The 17,481-nt window shown below is 41.6% G+C and overlaps 1 protein-coding gene across 7 annotated transcripts in view; it reads right to left on the bottom strand.

Annotated features, from left to right (window-relative positions):
• Nucleotides 1-17,481, bottom strand: part of Nubpl (nucleotide binding protein like) — a 207,570-nt gene that overhangs the window by 17,979 nt on the left and 172,110 nt on the right. For all 7 annotated transcript variants that reach the window (XM_031355624.1, XM_031355625.1, XM_031355626.1 and 4 more), the window contains one exon: nucleotides 10,165-10,250. In XM_031355624.1, the coding sequence (XP_031211484.1) occupies nucleotides 10,165-10,250 (86 nt within the window). The remainder of the gene's footprint in view (nucleotides 1-10,164; nucleotides 10,251-17,481) is intronic.

Raw genomic sequence — 17,481 nt, 5'->3', positions numbered from 1 at the left:
CCCTGAGATTCTCTCTTCTATCTCTTGCATTCTGTTGGTGATGCTTGCATCTATGACTCCTGATTTCCCTCCTAGGTTTTGTATCTCCAGGGTTGTCTCTCGTTCTGGTTTCTTTATTGTTTCTATTTCCATTTTTAGAATCTGGATGGTTTTGCTCATTTCCTTCATCTGTTTGTTTTTTCCTGTAGTTCTTTAAGAGATTTTTGTGTATCCTCTTGAAAGGCTTCTAGTTGTTTACCTGTGTTCTCCTGTATTTCTTTGAGGGTGCTATTTATGTCTTTCTTAAAGTCCTGTATCATCACCATGAGAAGTGATTTTATATCTGAATCTTGCTTTTCCGGTGTAATGGTGTGTCCAGGACTTGCTACGGTGGGAGAGTTGGGTTCTGATGATGCCAAGTAACCTTGGTTTGTGTTGTTTATTTTCTTATGCTTGCCCCTCATCCCAGCCCCACCCCCCAACCACCTGGTTATCTCTAGTGCTACCTGCCCTTGCTAAATCTGACTGGAGCCTGTCCTTCCTGTGATCCTGGTTGTGTCAGAACTCCTCAGAGTCAAGCTGTCTCTGTGATCCTGTGATCCTGGGTATGTCAGAGCCCCTGGGAGTAGAGCTTCCTCTGGGTGTTTGGGACTCGCTGTGGATCTTGTGCCCAAGGTCTGTTCAGGACACCAGCCCAGAGAGACAGGAAGGAACCCAAGTCACTAGCGTGGTGGAGTTCCTGTGTGCCTGGTCCCAGTTATTCCCGGTGTTGGGACAGATGTTGGATCCTCCTCACCTCTGATCCTGGGCGTGTCAGAGCCCCTGGGAGTGGAGCTTCCTATGGGTGTTGTGGGATTGGATGTGGAGCTTGCCCACAAGGTCTGCTCAGGACACCAGCCCAGAGAGACTGGAACACCGACCCAATTTTTAACACAGTAAACTAATTTTATATGATCTTAAGCTTGATAGGAATGCAATTATACAACGGAATTCTTTTCTTTCCATCTAAGCCATTTATTTGTAATATATTTTCATGGAGCTTAACACTCTAAAATCCACTCCTCTATTACTATATGGGCTATTTCTAAGCTTTGGATATTATAAATAAGCTTCTATGGGCACTTTTATATATTTTTTTAAAGTTCTGAGTATTAGATTATACCCTGATATCATTCCAACATGGTGTATGCATATGTGCTACGGTCCCACATGGAAGTCAAAAGACAACAATGTGGAGTCAATCTCTCTAGTCATGTATACGTACATGTATATGTATATATACATATACATACATGTTATTTATATATATATGTGAATAATATGTCTAGTTTGTCATATATATGGCATATATTTTCTCTTTAAATAATTAAAAAGGGAGCAATCCATTATTGATTAATGGAGACTTCATGACAAATGACTCTTTTTTTTTTTTTTTTTTTTTTTTTTTTTTTTCCGAGACAGGGTTTCTCTGTATAGCCCTGGCTGTCCTGGAACTCACTCTGGAGACCAGGCTGGCCTCGAACTCAGAAATCCGCCTGCCTCTGCCTCCCAAGTGCTGGGATTAAAGGCGTGCGCCACCACCGCCCGGCCAAATGACTCTTTTAAGACAGGGTTAGTTATGGGAAAGCCAGAAGGGAGCGTATACATAAAGGAGCTTAGAATCCACTGCACTTTCTGATGTGACATCAGGCCTCCAGTCACTAAGGTCTGGAATAGGGCAGCCAAGGGTAATTAGGAAGAATCTAGAACACCCATATTCCAATTTTGTTCATAGAAATTCTTCTACTGAACAGGAAATAAACGTCTATTACATGGCCCACATTAAAACAAAACAGCCTCACACCTTGTGAGTACTTTATACATAGCTAAGTGTTTGTGTTTTTTGTAGGGCTGTTGTGTGTGTCTTTTGATAGCAGACACATTAAAAACAGCAGCTTTGCTCTGGCTTAATTTGCATAATGCCATGGAGCTGCAGCTGTAAGCACGCTCAATCATGTTTAATGCCTCATCAAAGTATAAGCTCCCTTTTTCCTTCTTACCTCAGCTAGTTTTACTCCAAGAAAGCAAATATTACATGCATGGCTAATACTCACCACCACCCCCATTTTACACGTTATTCCTACATAATTCCTATTCATCACTGACTTAAAGGGGGTACTTCTTTTATTAACATTTTAAAAATTGACTCCTGAAATATCAACATTGCTCTGAATATTGGATTTTTGTGTCTAAATATACTGAATTAAGCAGGCTCAAAATTTTAATTTCTTCTTGCTATTTGAAACCCTAATTTAGGCAAGCAACAAGTAAGACTGTCAGGCTACCGTATAGTCCAATTTCTCAAGGTTAGAATCAGGTTAAATGCTTGCTGGAACCTGTCACAAGCATCAAAAGCTATGTTTTAAGAAACTGTGTGTGTGATGGGGGAATACTGTTACATAGAGAAATGAACATTAGTAATGGAAATATATTAGATTCATAAGTGCTTTTCTGCTCTGCACCTATTTCTGAAGCATGTATACAGACACTATAATTTTAAAAACAAGATGGGTGTCCTTGGTTTTTCCTTTACAAGAAGTCTGATGTGAAAAGAATGTATGGGGAGGTCTGTGTCTGTTACATCCCCTCTTCACTTCAGTCATCCATCGGACTCCTGACAGCCTCTGTTTGAGGGCTAACACCTGAGAGCTAAGACAGATGCTCTCTGTTGACTGTCTTTGAAGAAGCTGCCTGACCACACCTACCACCTGAATACACCCATCGCCTGAGCACGCCCACTGCCTGTGTATGCCAGCCCCTAAAGATCTTCTGAACCTGGAAACTTTGGCACCTGAACTTTCTTTATAGTTAATCCAGAGACTTGATTTCAGTTTCCCCTGTGATTATAAAAACCCTTGTTTGTTCTCAGTAAAATGGAGCCTTGACTGGGACGCAACTTGGCTTCGAGTTTTCTCTTGCATTTCAAACCCTCTCTTTCAGGTCCTTTATTTCCTCCTAACTGAGGAGAACCCCATTCATGAAACTGCGGGCAGTCCCGCAGTTTCATGTGTCTACACACCTTTCACAGACCAGAGAAGTGGCCATGGTCCATGAAGTCCAACTCTTCTAAACCTTGCACTCTTAGTCTTTAAAGGAAGGATTTATACTGGTTCCTGAAGCCTGCCACAAAACAGTAACAGTCAGAGCTACTAATCATAGTACTACATGGTAAGTTATGCCAAGTACTGGAAACGCAATCTTACTCAACTACTTCTTATGAGCAGTGGGGAGAGTATTACCACTCCTATTTCACGGACAGAAGCCTGATGCTGAATTACTTGCTCTTGGTAATATAATAAATTACAAAGCTAAAGTCAGTCCAGGTCACTGACTTAAGTGTGGAAACAGGATGACAAGTAAATGAACTGGGGACTTCACTCATGGACGCAAGTGGCCTTGGATAATGATAAGTCAATACAATTTAGAAGAGCAATTTTTACATGATAACTAGGGGATAGTCACAGACAGGCCCAATTTGCATTCTCCTTTGCACTCCGAAGTAGGATGAAGCCAAAGCCTTCCTAAAGATCATGGGCATGGCTGTCTTTCTCTCGACTGTCATTAGGGTCTCGGCCCACTTCTCAGTGCCCCCGTTTCCACTAGCTTCACATCCTTATTTGAACAAGTACTCCTCAATGATAAGCGAACACCCCGGTACTAGAATGTCTCTGTGATATTCCATGATGCCCAAAGTGCCAAGCTCAATTCTGGTTGAGCTGCAGAAATCACAGGTGAGAATGCGGGCCCTGGAAAGAGTGGACTGCTTGGGAGTGACTAGTGGAGCTCAGTGCCTCACTAAGCAAATGGATAAATTTATGTATGTTTCCCTGTAAGATGGGGAAATGATGCTTTCTTCTTCACAGGGGTGTTCTGAGGGTAAAATGAGCTTAATGCATAACTTAGAAAGGTAGTCTAGTTTAGAGCACACAAAAACTTCCCAGAAACCTTATGGTAAGACAGAGACAACCCTGCATTTGGTTGTTAAGATGTAATTATGTCTAAGATGCACAATATTGTCAGTATATTTTTGTAAAGGTTAAGTCATTTTCTTAAAAAAAAAAAAAGATAAAAAATTCCTTACTGTCAAGAAGGAAGCCATTAGTTGCTTTATATGCAAACTAGTCAACATGAAATCCTCAAAAGAATTTAAACAGTATGTTGCAAGGTCCTCTTTGAAACAGTACTTCTCTAAGTACCTCTTTATCAGTCTGTTTTTATTGCTATAACAAACTATCTGAGGTGGGCAAACATTATAAAGAAAAGACCTACAGCTCAGTTTTGGAAATGATGGGACTTGGGGGATCAGCTAAGCTCTTATGAGTATCTCATGACATGGAAGAAGCTTATGGAAAGGGAGGAGTCTTCTTACCAAGCAGGAAGCCAGAGGGTGATTTGGGGCCATGCTCACTCTTACTACCAGCTGATCCCATAAGCTCTTCTGAGCATGCTCCAGAGACTTAAAGGTCCCACCATCACCCTAGGAAGCAAGTCTCCAGTCCAGTCCTTCTGAGGGACAAACCAAAGCCCAGCAGCACCACAGGCAAAGCAGGGGAGGCTGACACTTAGCATGCAGAGAGGAAACTACTGTGGAGCTATGCTGAGCAGAAAATCAGCTCCAGGAAGATGAATGGGAACCGTAACTCTCCAAGTTCCTTTGCCTTCTGCTGGTTTGGTTTGAACCCCCTAAGCAGGCCGTTGTAGGCCTGCCAATCCTCCTTCAATGTGAGGTACCTCCCTTTCATTGCTGTTATTCTGGATCAGGTCTGATGCCTACCACCTCGACATTTTACACCCTGATCCACTAGAAATGCACATGTGTGTGTGTTTATGGCTAACAATGGGCTTCTCTTAGGAATTTAGGCCGATGCTATGTAAAATCTTTTATTTTATATTATTGTAACTGATTCATGACCAACAGTGCATCACATTCAAGTGTGTGACTCTTCAGACTTCCTTATTGTCTCCATGCTTACTTGGAGCCTGTCCCATAATCTCCAGCAGATTAAGAGACGTTAAAACTTCATTCTATCTGTACCTACTTCTCGGTCATCTTTTTATGGGCTCTCCTCATAAGAAAAGTCCATATGTAATATGAAAGATCAACCCCAGGTCATTTATCTAGTATATATTTAGTGAGCAGCTACATGTTTAGACACAGACCAAGGCAGGTCTCCATCTACAGAGCTTACAGTGTAGAAATGCAAATGTGGAAGGGCAAGGAGCATAATGAAACCACAAACAGAAGGAGCTCTTTGCAGTCAACAGTACTAGGCCCCAAGACAAAGGTCTGTTTAGTCTGGGTACCTAAGGATGGAAAAAAGATTTCTTAAGTGGAAAGCAAGGGTGAGATGTGCCTGGGTGTCAAAGCAGCTGACGACTCTGAGGACACAGGGGAGTAAGAATCTGCAGAAGTGGAGGAAGAGCAAAGTGGCCATGACAAGGAAAAGGACGGAGCAGGCTCTGCTCTGTGTCACAGTGAGAGCGTGTGTGCCTGTGGGCCTGGGGGCTGAGCTGGGGAGGATGTTCAAGGCAGGTTCTCCTGCCACCCAGGGACTCAGACTCAGTGTGAAGACTGAAGATAAGCGTGGAGTGGGGTAAGAGGTGAACTGGACATGTGTACAAAGAGTTCACAGGAAGTATCATTCACTTTACATGGCATGTTGGGAGAGGGGAAAAAACTCCCCAGGGCAAGTAATTCCTGAACTGAAATCTGAAAAGTGAGTATAGGTTACCTGGGCAGGAAATGACCATATCAGGGGATAGTTCACCATATCCACGCTCACAGAACAGTGCAAAGTAGCAAATAAGATAAAGGCCTTCCCATAACACCAGCCCCACTGGCCCAAAGAAGAATTGGTTTTTTATTCTCAGAACTTAGGGCCCCTTCAACATCACAAAGTTAATCAACAAATCAAAAGGTAGTCAAGAGAAAACGTCTCTGCTTTTCTTTCTGGGGTTATCATGGAAGCATACAGCCCATGTTGTGCTGGGGTTCTCTGTGGGAAGGTGTCTCTGTATATTCAATTGTTAATCCTGTAGCAGCAGAGAGCTAACGGCTCATCTCTGCTCTCATATTTTGTAAATATTTGTTCCTCCCTCACTTTGCTTAAGGCAATCTAGAATTGTATCTGATTGACCTCAATAGCGATCTGATGGCCCATAGCTGGGCAGGATGCAGAAGGCAGAACTGCGAGGCAGAGATAGGGACATTGGGCGGATGCCTGGAGCAGAGCAGAGAGATCAACCTGGCCGCGTGGTGGGACGTGGGCCAGGATTAGTCGAAATAAAGTAGTAAGACTGCCCAGCTAAGGCCTAAGCTTAACAACATTAATAAGCCTCTGTGCCATTATTTGTATCACTGGTGGGTCTGAGTAAGTCTCGCTAGAGTGCTGGGGAGCTTTGGCCAACTTGATATAAGCTAGAGCCAGTAGGAAGTAGAACACTCAGCTGAGTAAATACTAATTACTAGTTGATACAAGAGCATCCATCCCACTGTGAGCCAAATCATTCTTGGGCAGGTGGGCTTGGGCTGCATAGGAAAGGTAGCTAAGCAAGGCAGGAAAAGCGAGCTAGTACGCATCATCCTTCCATGGTATCTGCTGTGAATTCCTGCCTTGGCCTCCCTCAGTGATGGACATTGATTCTTAGGATGAAATAAACCGTTTCCTCCCAGGTTGCTCTTAGTCGTGTGTTTATCACAGTAATAGACAGTAAGCTGGAATACAGTACATCATTATAAAGGACACTAAGTATCAGCGAATAAATATGTACTCGTGGAATACATGAGTTAACAACTGTTTGCTGAGTTAAAGGTAAGTGAGCCCCTGCGTGACTGAGGAATAAAGGAGTAAGCACACAGTGCGGTACTCCTGAAGAGCTGCAGGAGCTTCCAAAGAAAGGCCTGGAAAGACAATCCCCGCGAGACCAAACCCTCAGGCGGTGAAACAGCAGCAAGGTACACAAGGCGCTCTCAGAAAGGAGGTAACAAAAGTGGGTCAGGATACCATACATAAATTACTCACTACTAAAAATGGGCAAGGCTGAACCTTCTTACATGTTTTTGAAAAGTGCAATCTACATACAAATCCTGCTACAATCAAGGATTTTTCAGTTTTTTATCATTTCAGGCAGAGGCCGGAATTTAATCCCTCATCTCTTTCCTCCTTCCCCAAGCTATGCATTGAGTTAAGAAATCATTTAAATTAACTTCAAAACGTTCTTGCAGACATCACTAAACTCTGTCCATACCAATGAATTCCAATGACATCACTGTTTCTATGGTAACTAATGCACTTCAAAAGGGGGGAAAACAGAACAAGACTGAAAAGCAGGCGACGGGAATGAAGGGGGATAAACTGCGCAGTGTCGCCTCTGCATTGTGGAACGCTTTCTAACTCTCAGCACTTTGCTGTTCCTTGGACCCAGGAGCTTTGAAGAGCCAGAAGGCTCTCAGACATCACCACATTCACGTCTCACTGATAACTGAGACCCACTTCTCTGCAGAGCAGCACCATGGTTGTTAGACTGCACGCAGAGCTCAGCACTGGAAGTTCTTACTCCATACATGCATGCGTTCTTTGGGTTTAAGAGATGATTAAGACAGTCTACTTGTTTTTAAACTGACTTTGCAGTGAAGACGGCAAAGGGCATAAGAACAGAGATACAGAAGGCAGATGTCTAAAATGCCAGAGTGGGGAATGATTACTTCCATCTTAGAAGCAGCCCCAGAGTACACACTCTGGTGACTTTCATTTCTAGGCCATTTAGTGCCGACACACCTGTGACCACATCCTGGACCTGGTGAGACCCAGAACTGTTCTAAGTCTACAAACTTAAAATCACTTGTGTGATCCCAAGCAGCCGTTTCCTCTTTCCACCCATCCTGGATGCAGTCCTCCGAGCCCCTGCAGCCCACCACCCCGCACTTCCTTAGCAGCATTTCCTTGTTAACATCCTCAACTTTTATCCTTATGTGGCATCTAGCCAGCGATATCCCAGCTGGGCTGAGTCTCTTCCTCCGTTATGTTCCGTAAGAATTATATGGCCTCCCCTCTGCCTTGGAGACCAGAAAGAAAAACAACCTAACACATCAGTATGAGATTGGTTTGTTTTTTTTTTATACTTATATGTCAAGAAGTATCAAGAATGTCAGAGGAAAGAAACACCTGAACTAAAAGCATACACGCTGACTGTGGCCACTGTGGTCATTAAACTTTGAGTAAAAAGGGGCCACGAAGGGTATGGCCCATAGCCACTACGACTTCAAATGACAACATTAGTTAAAATGATCTAGCAGTATAAAATGGATCATTTCTGAGGTGAAATGGAAGAGAAAATCTGATTCCCTCTGTTTGTAAATCACTTTCCTTCATGGATTTGCTGATGTTGAGTGCAGCAGACGTGTATCTCTGCCTTCACCTCAGCACAAAGATCAGCACGCACATCCCTGCAGGCAGAGTGCTAGTATCTGGGCCTTGCAGTGGTATTAACAGACCAGTGGTCATGTTACTAACTTTTCCCGGGAAGAATTACAGACTACTTGTTAACTCAGTGCCATCAACTATGGTAGAAGGCTGCCTCTCTCCTTGCCATTTAACATTTGAATCTCATGTAAAACGATGTACTAGTCAGTGATCTCCAGAGCCAGTGCTTGCATCTAGTTTATTCTGGAGGACATAATACAAGTCACATTGTTCAAAACACATGCAATAGAGAAGTTTTCTGTCTGTAGTGGCCATGTGATTAGCACTGCTTTACTTTTTTCCGAGCTACATTTTGGAGGCTAGAATACCTGTACTAAACCCACTAATCACACATTCAGGTTCTCCAGTGAAAACAGCCACGGTGCCCTGGAAAGAGAACAGACAGGCATGCCCCTTACCAGGCTCACCACTCCAGCTGGCATGGGAAGAGAGAGACTACTGCGTGGGGTCTACTATACATACCCCTATACATCTTTCAAGGCTCCTCTCAGACACGAACAATTAAGAAAGCACCCCTGAACTTTATCCTGTGTCATGGTCTCTTTGAAGAATTTGAGGAAAATTATGAATTCTTCCCATAACCAACCAAACAAAATTATCATACAGTTTGTGGTGGAAGGAAGGCAGAATAGAGAACTCTGAGAACCCTGATGCTAACCCATAGGTCTAAGACTTTAAAAATTGTTCTTTATTCTTATTGTGTATGTACACGTGAGCACAGGTGAGCACTGCATGATGGGTTCTGAGGATGGAGCTCAGGTTGTTAGGCTCATACAACAAGTGCTTTACCACTGAGCCATCTTTTTGGCTTGAACCAAAGTTTTAAAAGCCCTGTTTGTATTAGCTCTAAAGCTGTCCACGAGAGCCCCATGGACAGAAGCACAGCAGTGGTCGTGTTCTAACTGCCCTCCGGTTCTATTCCTTGGCTTTTGTTGAGGCCACTAGGAGGAAGAATCTTTCCCTTAGATTAAAGAAGAGCATGTTTAATATAGTTTCTTCCTCACAAGAATCTAGTGAAAGTATGTGTCTGGTCTCGGCAGGGCTTCTCCCGAGCAAGCAGCTTGTTTTAACCATGTGCAAATGGACAGTGTCTTAATTGGTATCATGCTTCTTTCCTTTGGCTGCTAGAAAATTCATAGCATATTTAAGTTCCTTAATGGCATGCAATTTGTTTGCTGACTTTACTCTGGGCTCCATCTGATCTTAATTATTCTATGTCTATTTTTATTACATTCTTACATTATTTTGTCATGTACAGAATATCCTAAAATACTCCCTAGAAGAACCTGAGCTATCAAGACTTTAAATGTAGTGAGCCAGAAGGAAACAGAGTTACCTTTCACCTCCTTTCCTACAGGTAGTTTATGGTAGTCTATCATGAAAGCATTTCCTGAGACACTCATGTGACTCCATCAGCACTGGAGAGCATAGTTTTACAGAGAGCTTGAAGTCCCCGATCCCTGGTTCAGAATTCCTCTTGATTCACATGATTTAGACATATTTGTAACCTTGAGTATGTTTTACAGAAACTGGAAAGATCAATTAGGAGTTTCATGAAATGTCCAACAGAAGGTTAAACTAAAACTGGGATGACGTTTTGTTAATGACTTGTCTTAGGCTAGACAGATCTCGTGCTTTCACCAGGGAGGGTGTAAGTGCTTACAGGCACATTGACTTTCCGAAACATCTCCGCACCCTTGTGTGCATCCATCAGTGCAATGTCCTGAGGTGTGGAGACAATCACAGCACCTGATCAAAGAGAAACAAAGCAAAGTACCTTTTAATACTTTAGGGGGAGCTTGTTTCCTACATGACTTTATTTACATGCTCATGAGGCCTCTTCACCGCTTGGCCAATTCATACAGGTTTGACACAAGCAAGTTCCCTTTCCTGCAGTTGACCCCTGGCTTCTGAAATCACAGCTGACTGAGCAGCACAGCCAGAGCATTGCAACCTCGTCATTCAGACTCCCAGAAGTCAGGGGTCTAATTGGTACATCAGGAAAAGAAATGAGGACTGCCACGCCCAGTACTAGGTGCTAGCACAGAGGTTGTGCATGGAGTCCTGAAGTTCTACCGAGCAAAAGAAACACTAACAGGAAGAGGGAGTGGTGAGTGTTACGTGTGGGGTGGAGAAGGGGAAGACAAGGAGAAGCAATACAGAAGATGTCCAGAAAGAGGCAATTCCTAAGTTGTGTTTTGAGTGTTTGAGTTCTAAAGAACTCATACGGTGGCTGGCGGATGGTTTGGTTGGGGTAAAGCCAAGAGCTATGGTAGAAATGTGGATGCAGACTGGCTAGGCTTGAATAGAGTCAACATTGAGTGATGGGGATGGAGCTGTGCGGGATCCCCACTATTATCCTGAACGCACAGATGGCCCTGAGATAGTGTTTGTTGAAAATACAAAGACTTGGTATGCTTAGCAGATTCTGTGACCTTCTTGAATTCTGTGGTTTAGATACCTTAAAAACCAGTATCACACAGCTTACACTTTAATACACAAAAACATGGCATTCCAGAGCCCAGAGGGACAGTCTATCAGAGCAAATAAAAAGAGGAGAGATTAGCAATTAATATGTGATTAGGTGAAGTAAAGGTCAAGTGGTACCACAGACTCCTGCCTGAAGGTCCTTTGGGAGAAGCTAGGGAAGGGGAAGGGGCAGGACTACCAAGTGCCACAGCACACAAACGGGGAGACACACAAACCAACTTAGAACAAGCAAGATCCCATGGCACTTCTCCAACTGGAAGCCACAAACTCTTCCTGTAGTCAACATTTTTCTCATCAAAATCTTTATCTTTTACATTAATATCAATAAGTTGAATGTCATTTTTTAAAAAGTTTTGGCTGTATGTCTTTATTAAACTTTTATTTGTCTTTTTATCTAGAGGTAATTTTAGAAGGAGAGGTCTTATCTATTATCAACTTTGAGATTACAAATCTGAACTTAGAGCTGACGAGCTGTGTGCCCATGTGGGCTTCAACTTCTTTCTTACAAACGGCACAGTGATACCACATCTGCAGGTTGCAGTGCTACACCACTGCTGGACACTGATATCTGATATGATGCCTTGCATCCAAAAAGAGATGCTGTTAAGAACATCACAGCTACTGTGTTTATTATCATTAATAAGATGCCTCAGAAGTTGACAAGGCCATTCCCTTGTGCCATTAGACTGATCATCCTAGTCTTAAAACAGTTCATGGGTTGTTCCAGCTCTCTTTACTTAAGTTCTCTGGTTAACAACCCAAAAGCTAGACCATAGTTCTTTCTTTTAAAAGATGATTAACCACATCCCTGCAAAAATTATTCTCTACACATACATATTTCCACAACCTGCCACCTCCTTGATTCTGTTATTAATATATTTCCATACCCAGTCATGTGGAAGGAATTAATCCTAGCTCTGGCCCCATCTAGCTGTGACTAATCTTAGGCAAGAAACTCAGAAACACCCTGGGTTTCAGTTTTCTTGACTGTAAAACTGGTGTGTGTATTATGTTGTTTCCAGAGCCTCCTATGACTGTATGATCTAGCATTCACTCCTAACTATTTCTGAACCTTGCCCCGGTCAACCTGACTGCCCCACATGGTCTTTCCCACAGATAAATACCTACAGGTGGACAACACTTGTCTAGAGTGAAGCAGTCTCCTCCAGAGATAAGCTTCTACACAGGTTGTCCAGTCCTCAGTGGTCAGCCATGGGCACAGGAACATGATGCAAGCAAAGCTAAACAGACTCAGTACGTTACATAAATGTGTGTATATATGTGTGTGCATACATATATGTATATACACATATCAAAATAAAGAAGAGATCATGATGGGGGATCATGATGGGGGGATACAAGTATATCTGGAGAGAGAAGAGAGGGTACCAGTGAGGTAAATGAATTGCTCATGTATGACGTTCTAATACAGCAGATTACTCTAAGAGTGGTGGGAAAGAGCCCCATGGAAGGCAATGAGGGAACTGTCCTCAGAGGGTTTAAGGTAGTTATTTCCTGTGGAACCTCCAAGGGGTCTTGCAAAGCAGCTGTTATTGCTCAGAGGCAGATCTCTGAATTTCTAGTCTCCTATCTGATGGTTAGAGCCCTCCTTCTTGCATAAACTCCTGGCATGATGCCTACCACCTCGATGTAAGGCTGCCAAGGGAGCCCTGACCAGAGGTCAAGCAGATTGGGCTACTGAAAACTTGGGCTTTTAGATTTTAAATTCATGAGCTAAATAAACCCCTTTTCTCTATAAAATAGACAGTCTTGTATATTTTGTTACAGCAGTGGAAGCAGACAAATATAATAGCCAATTGTATTTATTTTAATTTTCTTGGCAACCAAAACTAATGAGAAAATACCCTGCACAAAATGGGTACTTAGCAAGAAACTGAAGATCTAAAACTACTTGTGTTCATTTTCAAAATCACTTATCTCAGATTAGCACCACATGAAATTTTAGTAATTCTTTAAACCAGACATCAAGAGCTCTAGCTTTCTAGTTTCTATAACTCTGAATAACTAACTCACTAAATTTAAATCAATCTCAGCATATAAGATGGACCTATTTACATTGGCCCTATTTAACTAAAAATAGCTGCTCATTAAAAAAAATATATAAAAGTGATATAAAAGTGTCCGGTGACATTATTTTGATTGCCACAAGAGTCTAGAGAAAGATGAAAGTGATTTAACCTTGACTTAATCATTACCATCCATTCTATCTGACTTTCTTTGTACCTAGACTAGTGCCATTCAAACATTACAAGGATAGCAATCACTTTTCATGTTACCAAATGTCACATATATATAATATCCTACAGAAAGTACCAGCCAGGTTTATAAAAGATACTTCGGTATAAGATCTTTTTTTAAAAAACAAAGTATATACTATATTTTTAAGAATTAAGTTCTTGATCCTAATAGAGTTTAGGGCTCACTGTTTTGGTCCTTTTACATAAACACCCTCTTTTACTGTTCTGAAAATTTGAACATTTCATATAAGTAACCAATTCAAATACCCCTCTAATAATACTCAGAAGTTATGAAAAATGTAATATAGACAAAGCTTCCAATAAAATGACATTTTAGTCCTTAACCAGTCTATATATTATCATCCAAAAATGTAAATTTTAAAGGAATCATGCCAATTTTTCTCATGAAATGAATCTCACAGCTTAAAATACAATCTCTTAACTTGAAACATTTTGTCCTTGCCTTTCTGAATGGCAATATTTAATTTTTTATAGTTTATAACACATAATGCAATAAGAACGGTCCTAGAACTTGCTCTTTGTACGCCATTACCAGTGACGTCACTTCCATTCTCTGATAGATCCGATAGAAACTTGTGCTCCCTCTACTGACTACAAGAAAATGTCATCAGTAGTAAAAAGCATGTTTAGTTTGCAAAAGGTGCCATTATTTTGGGTGTTAAAAGACTCAAGGATCTCATCAAGAATTCTCTACTTACTTACTAGGCTAAATATCTAGTTATATAATGTTGCTTAAATATATTTTTCAACTTGGACCTTTTAAAGGTTCTGATCTGCTGAGATTTGCCACCAAACTCTAAGTCTCTAGTAGATCCTGACAAATATGTAAATGTCTTACAAAGCAATTACTTAGATACGGTCTTAATTGTTAAGTCAAGTGACTATTTAGAGGAGGATCCATAATTGCATGTCTGGATTTGGGTCACAGTTCAGAGCAGTTAAACATTTAAACCCAATTCCTCCAGGTTAGCTGATGGTCATTCCAGTGGGGTAGAACTACTCAACTGAACAGTGCAGCCTGTGGGGCACAGATTGTATCCACACCCATGCTTGGCTGACAGCCTCAGCTCGGAGCATAATAAGCATGGACAAAGCCTGCTCTGGATCATGCCTGCGGGACAGCACTGCATCTTACAGCTTGTGAGTACTTTAACATAAAGCCAACAGCAGCTCAAAGGACATAAGTGTGGCCCTCATGCTCACTGCTGCCAATTCTACTTGACTTATTTAGATACACACTTACAGCACCAGAGAACCAGCATACACTGGGGATGTAGCTCAGCGGTAGAGCATGTGCTTAACACACATGAGGACCTCAGTTTGAGCACAGCGCCACAGGGAAGGGAAAACAGAAGAGTCCTCAATTTGTGCTGGTTTATCAGGGCATCAAGTGTGTAACTGTTATTTTCTGTAAAGTAGACTGGAGTCATTATTGCCAACTCTCCTACATCCTTTGTCACATCTGAACTTATATCATCAAGGAATGCCCACTACTATTAGTTATCAAATTAAGTAAAATGTGATTTAGACTTAAATCCGTCTCAATTGTGCTCACAGATTGCTTCAAAATATAAGTAATTCCTAGAGGAATCGCTGTTGGCAGCTTTATGCTTTCTTCAACCACAGATGTTTTATTAATTTAAGCATTACCAATATTTTGTTAACCTTGGAAATAAATTTTGAAAGCCAGGCATGGTAGCCTATGCCCATAATCCCTGTAGAAAGGCAGAGATAGGAAAACTCCCACAGGTTTAGAGTCAGCCTGCTCTTCCTAGTGAGTGCTGGCTCAGTCAGAGTTGCACAGTGAAACTAAACAAGGAAGAAAGGGAAAGATGGAGGGAGGGAGGGAGGAGGGCAGGAAGGAATTCTGATAACTGATATGACAAAGAACTGTCAAAGCAGTAATGGATGAAAATCTACTACTTCAAAGTTACTGGTAGAAGAGGATGTTCAACTTTATCACTTCTTTACTAGTGGAATCTGGATACAAATCTAATACACAAAGGATGATGGGGCTTCCAGTCACTTTGGTTACTAACACCACCAAGAACTAACAAGGGTACTTAGGCTGCACTCCTGAGGAACTGTGGGAACAGGAGGCTTCACAGATTCTAGAGTACAGGATGGAACCAGATAGCTTGACTATGTGCACTTGATCTTTGTCCACTTCTTTTATCTTCCTTCCCATCCCCCTCATTGCACCTCACCTCTTCTTATGACTAGTAAAGATAAAATCCTTACTTTTTGATCATGCTTATTGATCAACACCTTGGGAAGTTTAACTGTTGGACATATATCTCCACCACACTGAAAGCTTTCATTTGCCGGTAAGCATCTGTCTACAATTAAGGCTAAGATTAAATATGTTGTATCTTAAATTCTGTTAAATACACATGTGGCTCAACCTGCCCATACTCTCCCTGAAACTACCAAAGTTTGTTCCAGAATAAAACAAATTTTCTTTTCACCTCTTTTCTTTTTTAAAAGAGTTTTTTTTTTTTAGTTCAGGCTGGATTTGAACTCATAATTTCCCATCCTTAGCCTCCTGACAATGGACCACAGCATGTGCTGACAGTCCTGGCTCTTAGCTTTATCTTTGCTCATTGCTGTGTTGTGAGTCTAACTCAGGACCTTGTGAGCTAAGCAAGCTCTCTGCACTGAACTTCCCAGCTGTCGCATCAATTTTTATTCTTTCTTAAAAAAGAAACTTCAGATGAGGGACTGACAGCTCCTGATCACTCTAACATTTACTAACCAAGCATGCTTCAGAAGATAAAGGATTGAGACCTGGCACTTTTCAGGGGAAACCTTTGGTTCCCTACAACATAATGCCCAAAACATTCAGAACATCTTCCAGATTTTCATCAAGCCTGAAACATCTACAACCAGATGCAAAGCTGTTTATATTGTGGGGCATGTGCTGGGGCAGTGTTTAATGGGCTTACATGTAGATTCTAATGTGGATTTGACCATACATTGGCCATTAACCTACTTACTGAACACTAAGCCACAGGGATTTTTAACTGTCAACTTAAGCCATAAAGGAGAAGTCTCAAAAATTCCTAAACAATAAAATAGAACAGACTATTATTAAAAAGTGTCTGAAACAAGCCTGTGTAAGATGAGCAACTGGGAGAAACTCAAGGAATTCAGGCACCTGGTTCACACAAGTGATTCTGATTTAGACACCTGACATTGGTTCACACAAGTGATTCTAAAAATTGATTGTGTTAGAACTATCTGCAGATGTTTTCAAAATATGGGCTCCTTCATGTAACAGTGTAGAAATGTATCCATTCTTAGGCTATTTTATCAGATTGGTAACTGATGCACTATAACTTATATTTGCAGTGTATGTTCAGCTAAAAAAAAAAATGGCCTAATAACTTTGTTTCTTCTTAAATTTAGATAGGAAACATTGCTGTTAGCATTGGCATTACATTTAATTTTAGAAATTTAAGTCTAAACAGAACAAGGACTGAAGTTCAGACTGTGAACAAAGCTCAATGTTAGAGTGCTTGCCTCATATGCAAAGGTCCAGGCTCAATATCCAGCAACAAATAAGTAAATAATGAGATATCAGAAATGCCCTAAAAGATAAAATCCTGAACTAGTTTCTAGCCTTCAACAGTTGCTTACATTTTTGTCTAACTACAAAATAAATTTATTCCAAAAAGGATTTTCATAATCCAGTGACTAAAACAATAACAGTCTACACCACACAGTTCTTACTAGGCATGTGAGAGCCAGGCTTCACTGTCAGGTTGACTAGATTTGGATCTACTAGGAGACACATTTCTAGGTATATCTTTGAGGACATTCCCAGAGAAGTGAGTGAGTGAAGAGGAAGACTAATCTTGCATGTGAGTTGTATGATCTCATAGGCCAGAGTCCACGACTGAATAAAAAGGAGGAAAAGGAGAGGAACGAAGGACCAGCATCCATTTCTCTCTGTGGCTGATGCGATATCAGCATCTTGTGCTGCCACCACCATGCCTGCCCAGACTGTGAGCCCAAACATGCCCCTTCCTTCTCTCTTTAAGCTGTTTCTGTCACAGGAATGAGAAAAATCACAGACATGGCATCCACTAATGAAATGCCAACCAAAGTTTGCACGGAAGATCTGGAGGGACAGATCAGCAGTTAGCAGTATATGCTGATCTCCCATGGCAGGCAGCTCACAGCTACCTGCAGCTCCAGCTTAAGGGATA

This window comes from Mastomys coucha, unplaced genomic scaffold (assembly GCF_008632895.1).
Source record: "Mastomys coucha isolate ucsf_1 unplaced genomic scaffold, UCSF_Mcou_1 pScaffold6, whole genome shotgun sequence".
NCBI classification, from domain to species: domain Eukaryota; kingdom Metazoa; phylum Chordata; class Mammalia; order Rodentia; family Muridae; genus Mastomys; species Mastomys coucha.
The sequence above is the reverse complement of the archived record's forward strand: the minus strand, read 5'-3'. Positions and strand labels throughout refer to the sequence as shown.